General features: G+C 36.2%; 1 protein-coding gene across 1 annotated transcript; it reads right to left on the reverse strand.

Annotated features, from left to right (window-relative positions):
- Positions 1–126: 126 nt before the first annotated feature.
- On the reverse strand, positions 127–17,792 carry ATLIG4 (DNA ligase IV). The gene is made up of 27 exons (XM_021960301.2): positions 17,423–17,792; positions 16,858–16,949; positions 15,884–15,969; positions 15,662–15,798; positions 15,200–15,274; positions 14,995–15,086; positions 14,637–14,708; positions 13,276–13,355; positions 13,136–13,173; positions 13,042–13,048; positions 12,720–12,875; positions 11,466–11,541; positions 10,806–10,930; positions 10,669–10,703; positions 9,931–9,989; positions 5,950–6,033; positions 5,406–5,501; positions 5,262–5,310; positions 5,031–5,118; positions 4,640–4,843; positions 4,066–4,191; positions 3,870–3,969; positions 3,667–3,772; positions 3,338–3,468; positions 3,061–3,222; positions 2,143–2,298; positions 127–1,084 (listed from the first exon to the last, which is right to left on the reverse strand). Exons 1-27 carry the CDS (start codon positions 17,753–17,755, stop codon positions 358–360), a joined length of 3,492 nt encoding a protein of 1,163 aa, XP_021815993.1. The 5' UTR covers positions 17,756–17,792; the 3' UTR covers positions 127–357.
- Between the last annotated feature and the right edge of the window lie 1,066 nt (positions 17,793–18,858).

Genomic DNA, 18,858 nt, shown 5'->3' on the forward strand with positions numbered 1-18,858 from the left:
GAGCTACATTCTATGCCGTCATAATGTGTAAACGTTATAAATGAAAGATTATGTGAATTTTCATCCTTGTGGTGGATGGGGGGGACAGTAAGGAATCCAAAGCCCTGGACACAGTAAATCATAATGGAAATTCAAGCCAAACAGCATAATTAGATGACACGCATCCATCATCCGTGCCTTTTGTGATCCAAAAAGCGACAATGCCCACAACTGATTAGAAATGAATCTAGAAAAAGGCGAGTGTCTCAGTTTGTATCGACATATAATTTAGGTACAAGACATTCAAAAGCCCAACTAATCCACAATCCTTGACTGTAACATATATACAGAACAGACAGTAAACCGATGCAGAACAATTTACCAATCCTTGAGCAGCTCACCAGCAACATCCTTGTAGCTAACTTTCTTTTTCTTTGAAGGTCCTGCATTCAGATCTACTGCTGGTTTTTCCTTTTCAATACTCGTATTTGTAGTTTCAACTTTCTTCATAGCAAGACTTGGAATCATGTCAAAAAACATGGCTTGAACAGGATCAGCCATAACTTCAAGTTTCTCCGGCTTTCCACTGTTTTCGATATTACACTTCTCAATCATTTCGACATCAGGAATTTGATAGGAATGGTCCTCAAACCAAATGCCTTCAGCAACCTCTTGCACAGCTGCATTTTCTCTTTGTAATGATTCAGAATCTTTAATTGCTTCATTTTCTTGGATGTTTAAACTTGCGTCACTCATCATTCCATGTTTCCTTTCTTCCTTATCAACCTCTTCCGCAAGTAATGTGTTATCATGAGGGCCACCTTCATCTGACTCATTTCCTGATATTTTAGCAGGCTTCCTTCCAATGCGCACCCGTGTTCTCCAAGCTTGGTTGACACCAGTTTTTCCTTTGTTCATGCTTGTGAGAGCAGGTCTTCCTCTTTTCCTTTTGCTTTCCCTCTCAGGTGAGGCCAAGATCCTATAGTTTTCTGGAGCTTCTTTGCCTCCTATCTCTTTTCCTTCTTGGTTAGGAGAAGAAGAAGAATTGTTGATTTGCAGAGTGTCCACATCAGAGGGTGCTTCTTCTGGATCCATGTCATTTTTCCTAGAAATAACAGGAGCAGAACAAAAATGTTAACCACCCTGAAATCCCCCCTACGTACTCTGTTATCATAATTGATATTAAAGGGAACCCCACACACGCACACCCCTAGCAAGTCTGCACTTCACCCATCAGAGATGTACAATACCTTCCCCGTAGAACTTCTTCCCCTTGCTATGTTTATGATATGAACCGAACAAACAATAAAAAACAGAACTCCCCTTCGTATGAGGAATTTTTCTACTACTTTCTCTTAGTAGTTTATTTCCAAGAATGACTATCTAGCCCAGTATAGCGTCTCCATCATTCAGTGGAAAAACAAAATTAAGAAAAAAATAAAAGATGAAACAGCTAGCTTTTAGCAATCATTCTTTCTATTTTAGTTTCTAAGGATTACGATGGAGACACTACATAATGAACAGGTAACATCCAGCACAAAAGGACGTTACGCTGGGGGCAGAAGCAAGCATTGGCTTGGGTGGGCTAGCCCAGTGTAAAAATGAAAATGAATATATAGCAAGTCCACTCCAACCCAGAAGAAATTAACCCACCCCTCAAAGAAGAAATTAAGCCATCCCATATCTAAAGCCTGCATTCTCCCACTCAAGTTCTCAACCCAGCAGTTCTCAAGATAGAAATCACCAACTGAAAATACTAGCCCACCCCTGTAAAAATTTATGGTTCTGCCCTTGGCAACGTCCACTAATGAGCAAAGGTAAATCTCATAAATACCTCAAGATAATAGTCCAATATCAGTCACCTGTGTTCAAGGACTTAAGAAATAATTTTGATGGTCTTGACAAAGAATAAGATGGGGGTTTCAGAAACTGGATTTTAAGCATTTGTTTTTGCTAAAAAACAGGTTTTAAGTGATAGGTGATCCCATCAGGGACTGTTGGCTTCCATGTCGTAAATCTGAAATTGAATTATGAGTGAAACTTCTTGTTACTATTATACCTAATTTTGTATCATAACCCAAATTAACTGATTTGATTTTAGATGCGTATTATAACTCAGCGGAATACCACATCCAAGTGCAATATTATAATAATTGAACTCACCACTCTTCAATGCTGAATTCTTCCAACCCATTGGGTTTTAAGCTATATGTTTCTTCTTGCAGTCTCTGGTCCCTTTCCAAGCAGTCTTCCAACCATTGAGATCCAACGATATGCAACTTTTTGTTATGCAGAAATCGTTTCTCTGATTCAGTGAAACTGTAACAGAGAGAGCAGTGAGAAAATATAAAGGAGAAAAGTTCATGGAATGTATTGATGTTGATAACAGTTGTAATGAGGAAAGGGGTCAGACAGTGGGCAAAGCTATTTCTGTTGTAGTATAAGAAAAAAATATCCAAGAACTGGGGGATAGAACAGAGCAAACAAATCATGCTCCTATAATGTTCATTCTAAATCAGGTGAATAAAGCCTTATCATAGCATTTTTTTAAATGCAGTAATTCATCCATAGATTGAAAGAAGAAATTAAAATTGTCCTCTTTTCTGTTTCTTAACATGATACTTGATAATTTCAGAATCCACGCGCCATCAAGCATCATATTTGAATTGATAGTTTTGTTATAAAACCAAAACATGATACTTGATAATTATAATTGAACTGTTACATTGGCTATTATAAAAACCATGCATATGGCTGTGTTGAGAAAAATGGCAACCTCAATTTGTTGTAGCAAATCGTACTACACAAACATACTTAAATTATCCTGAATAATCAACTATCTCACCAACATCTTGTCAATCAATTCATGCCAGAAAATGCACCTCTGCCAACTTCAATGGAAAGCATATCAATGAATGTATGGTCAGATATTTGACAAAAAATCAAAACAATCATGTGATGATTTAATCGTCAATAATGATTCCACATATCTTATTGATCAGTAGATGCAAGCACTTATGCTCCATTAGAGACTGGGAATAATTATTCATGTAACTCACAACATTATGAACTATAGGTTACCTTTGCAATAAAGTTTCGAAATCGACATCAAGACCCTGCACTGACAAGACTACCAAATGAGTCGCATGAGCAATACTGTCAGTGACTCTGCCACCACTTAGGAGAACTTGAATCTTCAACCTTCTGAGTGTGAATCGTAAAAGGACTTCCCAATCCGGTTTCCTTTAAGCAAAGGTTAATCAGAAATCCATAAATAATAAATTTAGAATGTGAAAAACAAAGAAAGCCTAATATAATCCGTGTCCTGAGAAAGCCTAATATAGCCAACAGATCTTACAAGGAATGAGTTGATGGGTTAAAGTAAATGCAGCAGCCGTGAAAGCGAGACCATTTCTCCATTGGACAGTATTTTTTCTTGTAATGGTCGATAGTTTTGGAATCCTCGGATCCATACATGTTGCTTAAAAGCTGAAAAGAATGAAATAAACAAATTACCTCATTGCCTATCAAAAGTTCTCTGTGTTACCTCCAATAGAACCAGTATTAAATAGTTCACTGGTAAACATAGTACTTAAAACTTGCTTCTTTTCCTTTCTTATATGCTTCGATATATAATAAAGCAAATTCACTGTTTGGAGAGCAACTAAGAATGCTATGTACATTTACCTGCTTGATGTCTGCAAGGTCAAGATCCCAGTAGTACGAGTCAGAAAATTCATCAATTTCTTCTTGTAACTTCTTTTTTGAAGATTCAGATATGAAGAGATAGTACCTTCACGAGAAAAATATTTGAAGCATTTTACAATAAAAAAAGGAGTCACATTTTACAATGTCTTTTCAATACGAATAGATTAGATAGTGTCACTAACTTTGGCTGTAAAGCAAGAAGTCTCTTTTGAGAACAACAATCCAATACCCATGAGAAATGAATTATATCTCCATGACGCTTTGCTGCCTGATATTTAATCCCTGTCAAATAACATTATTATTACAGCCAATCGAAATTGTGTGTGTGTGTGTGTGTGTGTAACTGAGTTACATAAAAATAGAGAGAGAGAGAGAGACCTTTGCTATCAGCTGCAACACAGTGTGTAACTGCGTTATTCAAATTCATAGAGAAAGTACCCCCATTCTCAACAACAAGTTTGTGCAAGGAATCAAGAGAATTAGTGGGAGGCACATTAACAAAGTCTGGATGTGTCAAGGAAAACATGGTAAAGCAGAATAAATAGATGCAATTATATGGTCACTAGTATGCTCAAAATATCCAATTTTGTTGGTTCTGAATGCATCCTTATAGTATTGCCTTTTTCTTGTATTCAGTTTGTATTTGCGGGGATTATCTACAGTGAACACCTTGAGGAAAGATGTTAAACAAAAATTTCTTCAGGTTATTAAACACACGCATGTCATCTCTCATCCAGCTAATACACGACCCCAAACCCCTTACAAAAAAAGGAGACAAGTACAAAATGCAGAAAGTATGACTGTTGGAAATAATACATACACCAGAAGAAGAAAAAAAAACATTATTAGTATTATTATCTGATGCAAAATGCAGATTGAAAGATCAAGCAATTTTGTAAATGAATTGACTCAGATATTAAGCAAGTAACTCTGAGAAAACCTCACAGGATACAAAACATCATTTTTGAAAATAGTAATGTGTCCTCCTTGATGCTGGAAACATCAGTCTGAACTAAATGAGAGGGAACAACAGAAAGATTTCTTTTTTCTTCCTTTCTAGAGGATTTCTTGTGTTTCGTTTTAGTATCCTGCAGAGCACCGTAATCCGTTCCCCTTTGTGTGGTCCCATTGCTAGAATGTACAAGCTCTATAAACGCTGCAAAAGAAGAAAATCAAATAACCAAAATTTAAAGCACGTGATAGTTAAGAGCTTACCCCATCTTTGAATACTGAAACTAAGGAAATAGAGAGGAATCCTAGTTTATAAAATTAGAAATATGCTGGTCACTGATATGTAGAGCTAGAATCCTAGGATGTGTTTGGAATAAATTTAATCCTCTTACATTCCACATCAAGACATTCATGCCAAGGTTTATCATATCTAACTCGATCAATACGTGGAAATCTCAGGCTGTATGGTGCAGAAAAAACCTGCACGAACACAACAGCCAACGAATCAATAAAGTCATCAAGTCAAACAAATACAACTTATACTGTGACACCCTAGTAGATCTACATGTAAATATCTGATTAATAAATGAATCACAAATGATACTATAGCTGTTAGGACACACCTCAGACCTTATAGTTCTGATGTCACTCGTTATAGAAAGTATTATTGATCTGCAAAATACAAGGGGCAAAACGAAAAAAAAAGATAATTGATATATATGCTAAAAATTAATATATCACAGACCTATCCAGGAAATCATACTAACTTCTCGGGGCTTTCAACCCAAACATCTGGTCTCTCTTTTGAATTGTTTGTTACTTGATAAAAACTTGGTGGAGCCTTTTTTGGGTACTCATATTTCCTGACAGAACAGAGAGAAAATCAACATATATTTGCAGAGATAAGGAAAGAATAGCACCTAATAAGGTAAACCCAATGGCTTAATAAGGTACTGTATTTGACCATATAAACAGACTTATTTTCGCAGTACCAGTAAATTAGTAATCAGTAAAAACATGTCCCATGTGGGTGTTGGGTCCAAGCATTATCTCAAGTTTTCAAAGCATTTCTCATTCATGATAAAATAAATCAAACTGATGCGTCCTAGAATTACAAAACTAGGCTGAACAATCACTAAAGCTAACAGTTTTTTTGTCCAAAACCATAAGCTGCATGGCCATCAATGCAATGGTCACAGCACAAACTGTTCTGGTTGCCCTAAAGGCTATTTCATGTTGCTCATTGGATATTTTCTTGATAAACCCCCCTGAGGAGCTACCACAGTGTTGTTAAGTTATAAAACAAAATACCTCAAATAAGGCTTTAATTTGGTTGCAACAGCTTCTAGATCCTCATCAGAAAGTCCAGTGCCCACTCTGCAAAAGGATACAAATCTGCAATATGAAAACCTAGTCAGAAACATTCACTTACCCGTTGTGGATACAAGGATTATAAGCACCAATGAGGATTTAGGCTCTCTGGTGCATCAAACTACTCTACCAAAAAATTAGCACCAACAAGCAATATGGCACACACATGCAACCAATGGCTTGTTAATTGTTTAAGCATCAATATATTAGCAGCAAGCTAACTCTGATTCAGCCAAAGTCATATTCAAAATCTACTATAAAATGGCCAGGCAAGAATCCAACCTAAGAGATAAAGGTTGACAAGAGAAAGCAATCAAGTTTTTTATTTTTAAAGAGATAGTAGCAGTAAGCTACGTAAGAGTCAGCTTAATTCATATCACACTCTAGTATAAAAGGACCCAGGCATTGATCCAACCCAATAGATAAGACCAACCAAAATTACATAATTAGAAAAAAAAAAGCAATCAAGGCTAGGATAACACATGCTGATCTCATCCCAGTTAATCCAAGAGAGGGACAAAGAATGACCTCTTAGAAAGTGAATCTGAAGGGCCTAGAAAGGGCTTCTTTTCGATGTGAATCAGATATGGGATCCTAGGAAAGAAGACAAACAATTGACCCTGGAGGAGAATTGGAATTATGAGAGGAAGAGGCCCCGGAATCATGGTAGTACACCTCAAGATTGGAATGAGGGGAAGGAATGGAAAGATAAATGGATGGGAAATCCCCCTATGTGCTGAGAATAAGAGCCGCCTTGCTTGGACTTGATCCCACCAAATTGACACATGACCCATACTCAGGAATTTAACCTTCGCACACCTTGGATAACTTCTCCACGCTACTTTAGCCAATCAAGAAAGTTGTTGGGATGCAATTGGCCATGAGGCGATTCATGACTCCAGCATAAAAAACTGCACATTAATTCTGGAGCTGTGGATGATTGAGAAAGCTCTAAGATCTTGTTCGTAGTTTCCGTTTAAAAGTTGTACTCATTGGTTTTCCTGCCCTATCGAGTGGATCAACTGCTTTAGCAGCTAGGCCCTTCACTGCAGAGCATCCAATTCCCAACTAATCTATTCTGAACGGAAGCGATCAATTGAATGGATTAGAACAAACAAATTGGATTAAAATTAGAAAGATTTTACTTTGCGTCAATCAACAAAAAAGAGACAAAAGGCAGCGAATCTAAGATAAACATTTGTCAGAGAATCCGCTGAAGTAGCTCTTTTGAATCTTCAAAGACTGGCTTCCACCAATCGAAGTTTCGCACATTTCAGATGGTGGTAAAGTGAGACCACATAAAGAGCTCTTCCTCAGTCAGTCCGATTATTCAGTAAGATATGGTTTGACCCTTTTTCTTTTTGTTTGAATCTTCATAGAGAAAGAAGAATCAGTTGGTCAAAAAAGACTAAAAGAGGACAACCACATGATCACCAAACCTTATCCGTATCCGGCTTGGATAGATTCCGTGCTGAATACGGAGGAATACAATGATATCAGAACAAAGTAGACCAAGCAAGCTAACAGAATTCGGGGAATTAGAACTCAGAATAAGCTCTTTTGACCAAAATAGAGTTAAGTAATTTAGAGTCGTATCAGGTTGGCTTTAAAATGGTGGATGAACATGTCGAAGAACCATATTAGTTCATAGCCTGTAAGTTATTATCGATCGCAAAAGCCAAATCTGTTAACAGACCCAAAAATGTATATCAATCTGAATCCATCACATTAACAAATAGTATATGCATCAATCATGGCAACTCTGATAGTTAAATACACCACTGAAATCATCTATTCACGATGGTTCAAGTAATCTATTTGTGCTTGCTTATATTTTGTTAACTCAAGGTCACAACTTCCACATTAAGCCAGAACATGGCTTCAATAAGTTTACTGTCAAGAGAAACATAAGAAAACAATATGGTTACATTGTTGGTAACATCGAATTTTTTATATTTTATATTATGAGTGTTATTGTGTTTAATTTGATTAGGGTTTAAACAAATTCAAAGAGATAATGAGAAAATTAACTGTTCTCTCTCTCTGTGTAAAGTATTCAACTAACTCTTTGCTCCTCTGCCAACAAGTCATTTTGCGCCATCATTCCACAATATGAAAATAACATCAAATTTTTTATATTATATATTATGAGTGTTATTGTGTTTAATTTGATCAGGGTTTAAAAAAAGTCAAAGAGATAATGAGAAAATTAACTGTTCTCTCTCTCTCTCTCTCTCTCTCTCTCTCTGTAAAGTATTCAACTAACTCTTTGCTCGTCTGCCCACAAGTCATTTTGCGCCATCATTTCACATAAGATATGGTTTGGGCAATCAGTTTCAACAAAATGCATTTAATTAACCCGTAGATGGCCTATTTTATTATTTTTTTGTCTAACTTACCAAATAATTGATTTACTCACAAATATGACTAACCTTATTTAAATAGGCAAAATTGTAGCAATGGTCCCAGGACTAAGACCAAACTTTACTTTTCGTCCCTCATATTGTTAAAATGTTACGGTGGTACTTTAATTAGATCTCATGTTGTATCATTGGCCTTTCCGTCAACTAAGTTAAATTTTCTGTCAAAATTAAGGGCGAATTGGGTAATTCATAAATAAAATAAATAATTCTCTCTCTCTCTCTCTCTCTCTCTCTCTCTCTCTCTCCCACTTCCCCCAAACCCAGCACCCCCGAACCCAAAACCCCAGCCCCCATCCTCCACCCAGATCTGATTAAAACAGAGAAGCAGAGGCATCTTTTCTTTTGCTTCTGGATTTGTGAAGAGAAATTGGTTCAATCTTTGAAGGAGGCTGAAATGATAGAGGGTTGGAGGATGGCTGAAATGACATTAGTAAGTTAAGACATTCTTTCCTCTGGTTGAATATCAATAGAAGAGGAGCACACTTCAGAAGAAACCCAGCACCCTTCCCACTCTCCAATCCCACTCTCCAAATGGTAATTCGGTTCTTTCAGTTCCAGCAATGCGTTTAGGTAGAGAACATATTGATGGTTCATAATGACATTCTTCCCAAATTAATAGTCTGCCAGCAAGTAGAAGTATTTTCTTTAAACTCAAATTGCAGAAGCCTCATATAGCTATAAAAATTAGAATTAAACTCATAAGAAATTGTAGGAATGAAAAGTAATTTAATTCCAGTGAAATAAGGATAGTCTGTTTTGGTTGTTGGAGGAAATGGTAAAACTTATCTGTAAACCTTAATATTTATTTCGTTTTTCATTTTTTTTGGTTACTAAACCTTATCTATTTCTACTTATTCTTCTTTTTTTTGTTCCTTTACGATACCAAGCAAGAAAAGAATAGTTTGATACTTTCCGTAAAGCTGGGCGGGATACACTCTTGAATTTTAGCTATGTGTTTGTGTATTGGCAAAATTGTAGCTATGGGTTGGGGTTCTGGTTCGTTTTAATCATTTCTCTCTCTCTCTTTTGCTTCTGGGTTGGGGTTCTGGTTCAGGGTTCCTTGGGGGGGGGGGGGAGAGAGAGAAATCGGGACTGGGAAGAAATTTGGGTGGGTGAAAAAATTGGTGGGGGGAGAAGAAATCGCAGGGGGAAGAAATTGGGGCTGGAGAGAGATTTAATTTAATTTTTAAATTTTTGTGTGAAAAGTCATTTTTGCCCATGCCAAGTAGGACTTGTCATTGCCATGTCATCATTTTTAACAGAAAAGTTGACTGAGATGACGGAAAAGACAATTTCTGAAAGTGGAGGCATAATTAAAGTACCACCGTAACAATTTAACAATATGAGGGACGAAAAGTAAAGTTTGGTCTTAGTCCAGGGACCATTGCTACAATTTAGCCATTTAAATAAGACAATACATAATCCAAGTTACTACTCCAAAATTTTCATTCATTGAAGCCAACCAATCTGTATAGATCAACCACTGAAAAATTCTTACCTTCTAGGATATGTATTTGGTACTGGACGTTCAGCAAGACCCACCAAGAATTGAGCTACCTGCAATAATAAATTTATCACTAGTACTAAAAGTCCATCATATATACCTACATATATATTATTTGAGGGACACCTTTAGGGTCACCCAACGAATCTTTTTTCAACGATCCAAACCATCTATTTCTTAAGTCTACATTCATAGATCATCCTTGCAAAAAATTAGACAAATCGGAAACCGTTTCGACATCTAATTGTGTCTTACAAAATCAATGAACGCAATGCTTCAAGAAAGTACTAAAATTTCAATAATTCAATTGAGTGGTCAAATGATATTGGATTCAAGTGATTTTTTGTAGAGATGATCTTTGAATGAATATCTACAAAATAGACGGTTTGAATTAGTGAAATAAAATATTGAGTGGGTCACAAGGGTGTCCCTCAAATAAGTATTTGAGAGATCCCTCAACTGAAGCTCTCTGTGTGTATATACACACACACACACACACACACACACACACACACACACACACACACACAATTCTTCTCTCCTAAGGTCCTTAAATAGAGTCGTGTTTCTCAACCCTTGTGCATGCATATCAGTTGTCTACCCATGATCTAAAAGGTCAAGAAACATAACCTTATTGGAGGACCCCAAGAGAGTTATTGGTACACGCATGCACACCTATGTTTGGGTCGGAATGGAAATAAACTAGTATATGAGCAAGCATTGCAAACTGACCTCCCCTCCACGACGTCCAGAACCGTAGTATCCGCCTAAATACAGGTGTGCAGACATTTAATTAAAAACGATAGCAGATATGACAAATATGTTGGTTCGAGGTAGATAAGAGAGTTTAAGAAAAAGAAATTACAAACCTATGATAAGAACATCCAAATCAGAGCCTGCACGAATGTAATCTGGCTTTAATTTTAACCACTTTCCACTCCGATCACTAGGTTCCCATTTAGAACCAAGGTCCTTCAAAACAATCCCCTCATCTCTAACAGGATAAAAATGATATATAAGCTTAAGGAAACAACTGACCAAATGATGCATGAACAACTCAATTTGATAAAGTACAAATAAGACATTTTAGTCAAAGAACTGTATATTCAACACATAGAATAGGAGAGAACAATGATTCTGTACATCAATGGATATGATCCTTTTAAGACGCTATTACAATATGGTAAAGAGGTTATAGTATTGGATTTTACTCCTGAGTGACATCAATCGGTATGATCCTTGTATGATTTTGAAGGTAATTTGCAAGTAGTGTGGGATTAAATCACCATGAATCTTAACTGATAATTTAAAGTTCTTGGTGTTTCTGCAGGGTAAAAAGTGGAATTCGGACAAAAATGGTACACGTGATTTAAAATTTTTGGATTAATTTTTGTGATCAACAAATTAGTCTAATTTCAGTTTAGGAAAATAACATCAATCTTAGTAGACAAATTATGCCCAAAGAATGTACGTGATAAACAACAATCATAGTCCACTCAAACTAACAAGAATGCTGAAGCTATGCTAACCTATTTTCGATGGTTTCTTTGAAAAACCTCTCGACATCATCCACACTACGAGCAATAAGCGACCAACAAGGTTCCCCTGCATGACCAACACAGGTAAGACACTGATGTACTGGTAAATGTTAAACTATTTGACAGGATTAGCTTTCGAGAAGAATAAATAGCACTATATTCATATGCCTGGAATTACCAAAGGTGGAGAGGTGAACATAATAACCCATCATTGTACTACACCAGACAATAATGATGGGCATCTTGTCATTCATTCTGTATTTCATCTTTCTTCTTTAGTGAAATGTTTTATCTCGTATAGAAAATATCTTTTACTTGGATGAAAAATTTCCAAAAAGCCCAGATGAATCACATAGCAAGTTTACATACATAACTTCTACAGGTTACAGATATTCTCATCAAAGATTATTCTCACAAGCTTCTCTCAATGCTGGATACATTATAGTTAGGAGGTTTTATACCTCCATAGGATTCAATAGATATTTAGATGGAGTTCACTGGCAAGAGCAGGGGACAGTCCAATCACCGCACGCTAGACTTCATAGAGGATTAAGTCTATCAATAGATGTGGGTGCTTACTTTGTGAATTAAGTGATAGAGGCAACAAATCAGTTAACGTGCGGTGAGTTGTGACAATTGATAATGGTGTATTAAAATTAAAACTGGCATTCCATCAAATAAGTTGGAATAAGAAGTCACAATAAAGAAATAAGGTTATGTTTGTTTGTGCTTCAGTGACATGAGAGTAATCTAGCGCGAGAGAAGTTTGACCATCACATCACCCCAAACCTCCACCCTCCTAATGATCATATGTGTCGATTTGGACTTCATACATGTCAATTTGGATTTCACAGAAGTCAAAATATTAGTGAGGACTCAGGACTTCATGACTTCACTACGACAACCAAAAAACATTGAATGTCCAATATATCATAAACAGAGTTGTGTCAATCCTCATCTGTCATGATGAACAGAATTTGGATTAGTTTAGGTTGGTTCCTTAAAACTGCATATCTTAGACTAAAGCTTTGCTTCACCTAGAACGCAATCTAGAGCATAGGTTGCACACATCACTTGTTCTCGTCTACACTAAATCAACCCACTAGCAAGCAAATGAAAATATAAAAAATGCCAACTAAACCAACAAAATCCACTAAATCAAACACAATGCGCAGGATAAATTCTTTTACTAAATTGGAAAAAAAACATAGGAACCAATTCTGAAATTTGTAAAAATATTTTTACCTTCAGAACGGTGAGTGTTAAGACCACCATTAGGTACTAAAATTTCTAAACGACCCTTCAAAGGTTTCACAACTTTCTGGAGAAGCTCATGCCGTTCCTTCAAGCTCTGGTGAATTACACTAGTATCTCCACCATAGAGGATATCGAATGCAACATCTAGTCAATCTCATGTCAAGGTACACAAAGTCAACATTTTTCAACTGTCCTTCACATTTTTAATTTTCAGTTTCTATGATTTATCACCACCACCAATAACATTGAAGTGCTTGCAAAGCCGGACATCAACCTCAACTTTGAGCAAGGTCAGACACAAAAAGGATACAGCACAACTGCATGAGGAGGGGGGCATAAAGTGTAAGCTGGACTCTAACTTGGTAGTCTCTAAAAACAGAAAAAGAATATCATGAAAAGAAAACCTGTCTATCACTGTCAAGTCCATCCCTTGCTGCCTTGGCTGTAAAATAAAACAGGAAAACAAATTTATTAGTGACAATCAAAAAATGCAAACAGTCAACAGATCATATCAAGAAAAAAATAATTAATTAGAAAAGAAAACCTATTTCTTGATTTGAACCAAACTCAGCAAAACGATTGGAAGATGTGTCCCAGACCAACATCTCACCATCAAGAATACACCTACCAACATTGCAAGGGGTAGAATTAATATGGATTAAGTTGATTGCAAAATATTAGGTGAAAAGCAACTGTGTGCATTTTCACACACCAACATGTATGGGAGGGCTTTGACTGTAAATGATACCCAGATTGTTAAACCAAAGGCCTTCGCAAACTACACAGGTTGCAGGCATATAAGAATTTCAAAACATAGTATTCAGACATTGATCTGTTAACAAATAAGGGCACTGTTAAAGTTGCCCTTATAGGCATCTCTTGGTGTTCACCAAAACAAACTGTAACACCTTTGAGAGAACGAAGCTTTCTAAAATTGAGATTGTGATGGTTGCTCAAATGGATGTTAAGGACAGCATGTCCATTGAACTCATTTTAATATGGTCATTGTACTTTTCCCCCAGAAACATACAAAGACACCTAAAAAGGTTGCAATGGCAGGACAAAAGTTGGTAACCTATGCCTCACCAAAATAACAAAAATTAGTACAACCTATATGTGTTGTGAATGATTTAAGAGTTATTCATCTTTCTAGTCTCATTTGTGTGCATGCAGGGGTGCATGTATGTGTTTTTTGCATAAAAAGATATCTCTTGGCTAGTACCTCCAGCATATTTTCCCCATGATTCTTTTCTTCTCACTCTTTCTCTAAATCCTTTTGTACAATTATACCAAAACTATGCAAACAAATAAAAGAAGGATTATCCACATAACAGAGTACTTTATCAAGATACTTCACAACACGGGAAACACCTTAGACAGTACAAGCTATTTTTTCTTTGTGATAATTTAACTTGTTACAAAATTCTAAGTTTTGGCATATCTTCTCTATTTTGTAGCTTGTTAAATTAATAATTTAACAATCACTCATACTAGCAAAATAAGAGAGCATGTGTTAGACTGGTTATAAGGGAGGGAGAGTTGAAAGGGTTATTGCTGATAGTGAGTGAGACACAGAGAGAGAAAAAAATAAAGAGGGAAATGAGATTCAAGTTTTGGGAGCAATTTTGTAATCAATCTCCATTAAGCAATAATATATATATATATATATGATTTTTAAAAACAAAATCAGAAATAACAAGGGCGGGGTTGATAGGGGCACGTGCCCCTCCTGGGTCTGCTGTGCCTCCGCCCCTGCTTCACATTCACAAACCAAGCAAGAAAAGAACAGAAAAGGCCAACAAACCATGACATGTCATAACTAGTGTAGATTATAGTAGAGCTACGATAAAGGAAACCAAAAATAACAAAATTCTAGAAATGACAATTTGATGTAGATAAATTTACCTATCAGCCAGAACATTTTGTATAACAATGTCTGACATTGCATGTCCATATTCAGGGTGATCAAGAAAATTCCTGCACAAGGGAAACAACTTATGACCAAAATATTTGTTGAGTTTATGAGTTTTCAAAATATTTTGCCTAAGGAACCACTGATATGACAACGACCCAAGCTTTACATAAATGTCAATGGTTAAATCAAATTCTCTTATTGAGTAATCCTGCCATATTGTGAGCCTAAATTAGTAATCAAATTAAATAATGCCCATGAGAATAAAAGGAAACACTTAAAAGATAAAGATTGAAAATATTAATAAAATTGCCACGAAGGTTTGCAATTACTGATTAAATTTGCCTCTACCTTGAGAAGTAATGTATTTCAGTTCCGTTCTTATGAATTTGGATGCGATCCCCATCAAATTTACACTCAACCAACACTTCCTTACCATGAAGCTGAGAATGTGGGGAAAGAAATTAAGAGAGATATTAATGGAGTTAGACATATGAAATAGCATCACCAAACATATATGTGTGAATAAGTTGTGTATCTATCTACTATATAAAACCTTTTTCCATGCAATAGTTGCATCACCAACTCTCATAGCTAGTTGTGGGCGTACAGCTTTTCCAACTTCAATGTCCTGCAATTGATGCAATGTAGTGTCATCAATTCAGAAGCTATGTAGTTTACACACATATAAGCAAATTTAGAATTTAAAAAAAATTAAAAACACACACAATACACCAGAATACCAAATCTTCTCTAGTAGGTACTGCAATTTTGAGATCATTAACTTCAAGAAGAGCTCTTTGTATAAACGAGTTCTTAAGATATGTTCTTCACAAACAAATCACCAAAATGACCAAAGGTTTTCATATCTTTGGCATGCAACAATACCTTAAAATAATTTTCCCTGTAGTAGCTTCAATTAGTGAGTAGTAAATTTTAGGAAAATACCATATTAATGTTGCTACACCATAAAATTATTAAAGAGATATACAAAATTGTTTCAGACTTAATGAGAGACCTGGCGTTTATGACGCTGATTTCTATCCCTCAGCTTTTCACAAACCAATTTCAAGTCACATGTGACATTAAACAAGTCTTCAGCATCTGGATGAAATTCATGAAAAATGCTCTTTTCACTAGTTCCCAGCTTCAGATCTACAGGAGATATAAAAACATGAAAAATTGAAGCTTAACAGAATGGATATTAAAAAATTCATATCATGACCTTAGTAGACAACACCTTTAAGAATAATCATGACAATCCACTTCATTTCCTGTGCATTTGTCTTCTTTATCAACGTAGACAGAACTGAAGTCTTCTCTGCCCTGTTGACATCCTTGTGTCATTTTAGGTGTTATAAACAGACTTGAGAGCCAAACAATGTTTTCATACAATAAACTTAAAGCACGCAGGGAAGATATATTATATAAGCAATTTAAATTAACACTTCAAACAAAATTTCAAGAAAGATTACTGAGAAGGAGCTAAATAAGTGTGGAAGAAATATACTTAAACATTTACACTTAGGTTCAATCTAGAGGGCCTAACTTATTTGCCCCAGTAGGCTATTTAACTTAAGCTCAACAGAAACAGTACCTAAATAAATTATACTAATGTTTTCTAGTAAAAGTTAAAATAACAAGTTACATTAGACGACATCACCAGCTTAGACCTTCTACACAGAAAAGTGAGGGTGACAAAAGAAAGAAGGTGGCAGCGTAGAGAATCATGTTCACAAGCAAGGCAGAGACTTTCTGGTATAATTAGGCTAGAGCTCCCATGGTGCACTTGAGTTTGCCAACCCTCATGACAGCAAATAAGTAAACCCAATTTCTAATCTAGATCAAACAAGAACTTTTCATAAAAAATATTTGATACACAAGGATTTCATAGTTAACCAAGTTCTGTTTGTCAAGGGATGTCAATCACTGCCCAAACCTAACTTACTATCTCAGAGGCATATTTTTTACCATTATTGAAAACAAAGAGTACACACACACGTACATATATATGTGAGAGAGAGAGAGAGAGAGAGAGAGAGAGAGAGAGAGAGAGAGAGAGAGAGAGAGAGGAAATGGAAGAAGAAAAAGCCAATTCTAGATTTGTGTTTAGCATATATCAATGAAAACTTGATTAAAATATGCCTCATAATCGATGTTAAGCATTTACAAGCTCCTTTTAGGAATTAGGAAATGAAAACTACAGTAATATACCTATTTTCACTTGAAGCTAAACGATCAAGCAAGTCATTTAACTCCTTGATTGTTAATCCACCTGAACTCACTCCTTGTCTACGTTGCAGCACCTGGTTCACAAGTAACAAATGCCAAACAGTTATAAACATATAAAACCGAAGGAATCATACAGTAAAAGCATCTATACTAGACCAGAGGACTTTGAATCACTAATGTCCAAAATCAACTGATAACAATTTACTGCAACTAAGTCGTTTCAAAAATCATTTTTGTAATTCATTTCAAATGAGTTGTTAGGGCCCAGTCTCATGTTTCATTAGTGTGGAAAAGTGATTATCAATCCTCAAAAAAATTGGTTGGTTTCATTTCTTCTAATCCATTCAAGTGAACTCTTATTTACAACAAACCATTATAAGCACACAAAATTCAGAAGCTTAGAAAAGCATACCCCGCCAAATTCCAAACACAAAAATACAAACTTTCACTGACCCAGATACCAAAAACTCCCAAATTCCACAAAACCAAAACAAGCCCAGAAAAAATCAAACAACAAATAACAAAAACCAAAAGCCAAAAAGCGTACCTCGGCGGCCACGAGCGAGAAGTTGCCGGCATTGACACCAGTCTTGGCGCCGCCCTTGCGCCAATTGATGAGGCGAAGAGCGTCCTCGGAGTCTCTGGCCATGCCGAGAGCGTCAATGAGGCAGGTGGCGAGCACAGACTCCTTAAGGCCATAGCTGCCGCGCTCGCGGTCGAGGCTGGGAAGAATTAGGCGAATCGAATCGAAATAATCAGCAGGTTTACAGAAAGTGTCGAGAAATTTGCGGAATTTGGAGCGCTTTAGGGTTGAGGTTTTGCTTCTTTGCATCCAGTTGAAGAGGCTGCATAGGACGCTGAACTTGGTCTCCTCACTCATTTTGAAGCTTGTTTGGTACTCTTCTGTTATGAGTTTGAACTTTGGGTCTTATATAACAAGTTGACAACAAAAGAACCGCCATGTATGTGTCTAGGGCTTGTTTGGTACACCTATTAAACTCTGGATAGGAGTAAATAGTCTATGTCAGGTGTTTGGTGTCAACTTGTATTATTTAATTACCTGACTATTTTATACGGGTTGGGCATTTAATACTCTCCTTACCTGACTAATTAATACAACCCACACACCCCGGTTTAGATAATACACGCTTAATTATACGGCTAGGGAAAAAGAACACGCTTTCTACGAGAAAAATCAGACGCTCTTTTCATCTTCTTCTCCCTAGGGTTCTTCTCTGCTATTTTCTCCACAGGTTATTCTCTTCACTCTTCTTCAGGTATCCATCTCTCACTCTCTCTCTCTTTCATACTCTCTCCAATATGCTTCTTCTTGCTTCTTCTCTATTCTTAATATATTTCATTTTTTATTAAATTTTTGTGGAATCAGGTTATGAATTTTTCTATTTTGACATTTTTTTAATCGAATTTAAGCATAACAAATTTAAGAAAATAACAAAATTAGTAAGAAAAAGCCTAACAGGTTTCGCGAATAGGGCTGCCATGGCTACTGCTTAAAAGAACACAGAATTGTTTAAGGCAGACGAGGCATGAGAGCTGTGCTTTTTTATAACTATGCGTATGTAGAAATATCCTCCAGACTATAGATATTTTATTTGATCTTCCAACTTTTTTTCTTCTTAATTATATATATATGCAAATTATATTGTCTATATTGGCTATAGGAATGGAGAGTGAACAATCTAGTCAATTAAAAAAATAGTCTGATATGATGTTATCCGGAACATCGCCAAACAAAGTATAACTTAGTCAGACTAGTTATCCGGAACAGCACCAAACGCCTTATAATATTATGGATAAACAGTCAGTACTCTCCGGAACAGATTAATATTATCCGATAGAAATTAGTCAGTACAGTCCGACATACCAAACGAGCCCTATGTGTGTGCGTACAAGACGGGTTCAAGGTTGGGTATGGCAATACCGTCCCCGCCCCTATCCGGTTGTTAATTATGGTCATTACGT

The sequence above is a fragment of the Prunus avium genome, chromosome 1 (genome assembly GCF_965620075.1).
Source record: "Prunus avium chromosome 1, drPruAviu1.hap1.1, whole genome shotgun sequence".
NCBI classification, from domain to species: Eukaryota; Viridiplantae; Streptophyta; class Magnoliopsida; order Rosales; family Rosaceae; genus Prunus; species Prunus avium.

Excerpts from the sequence above, each read along its gene's own strand:
- ATLIG4 (XM_021960301.2), bottom strand. The coding sequence starts at position 17,755 with ATGAGTGAGGAGACCAAGTTCAGCGTCCTATGCAGCCTCTTCAACTGG. Across the intron at positions 15,275-15,661 it reads ATCAGCGTCATAAACGCCAG|GACATTGAAGTTGGAAAAGC; the intron begins GTCTCTCATTAA and ends CATCAATTGCAG. Across the intron at positions 4,192-4,639 it reads ATTTTCAAAAATGATGTTTT|ACTTTGTTAATGTGCCTCCC; the intron begins GTATCCTGTGAG and ends TGACACATCCAG.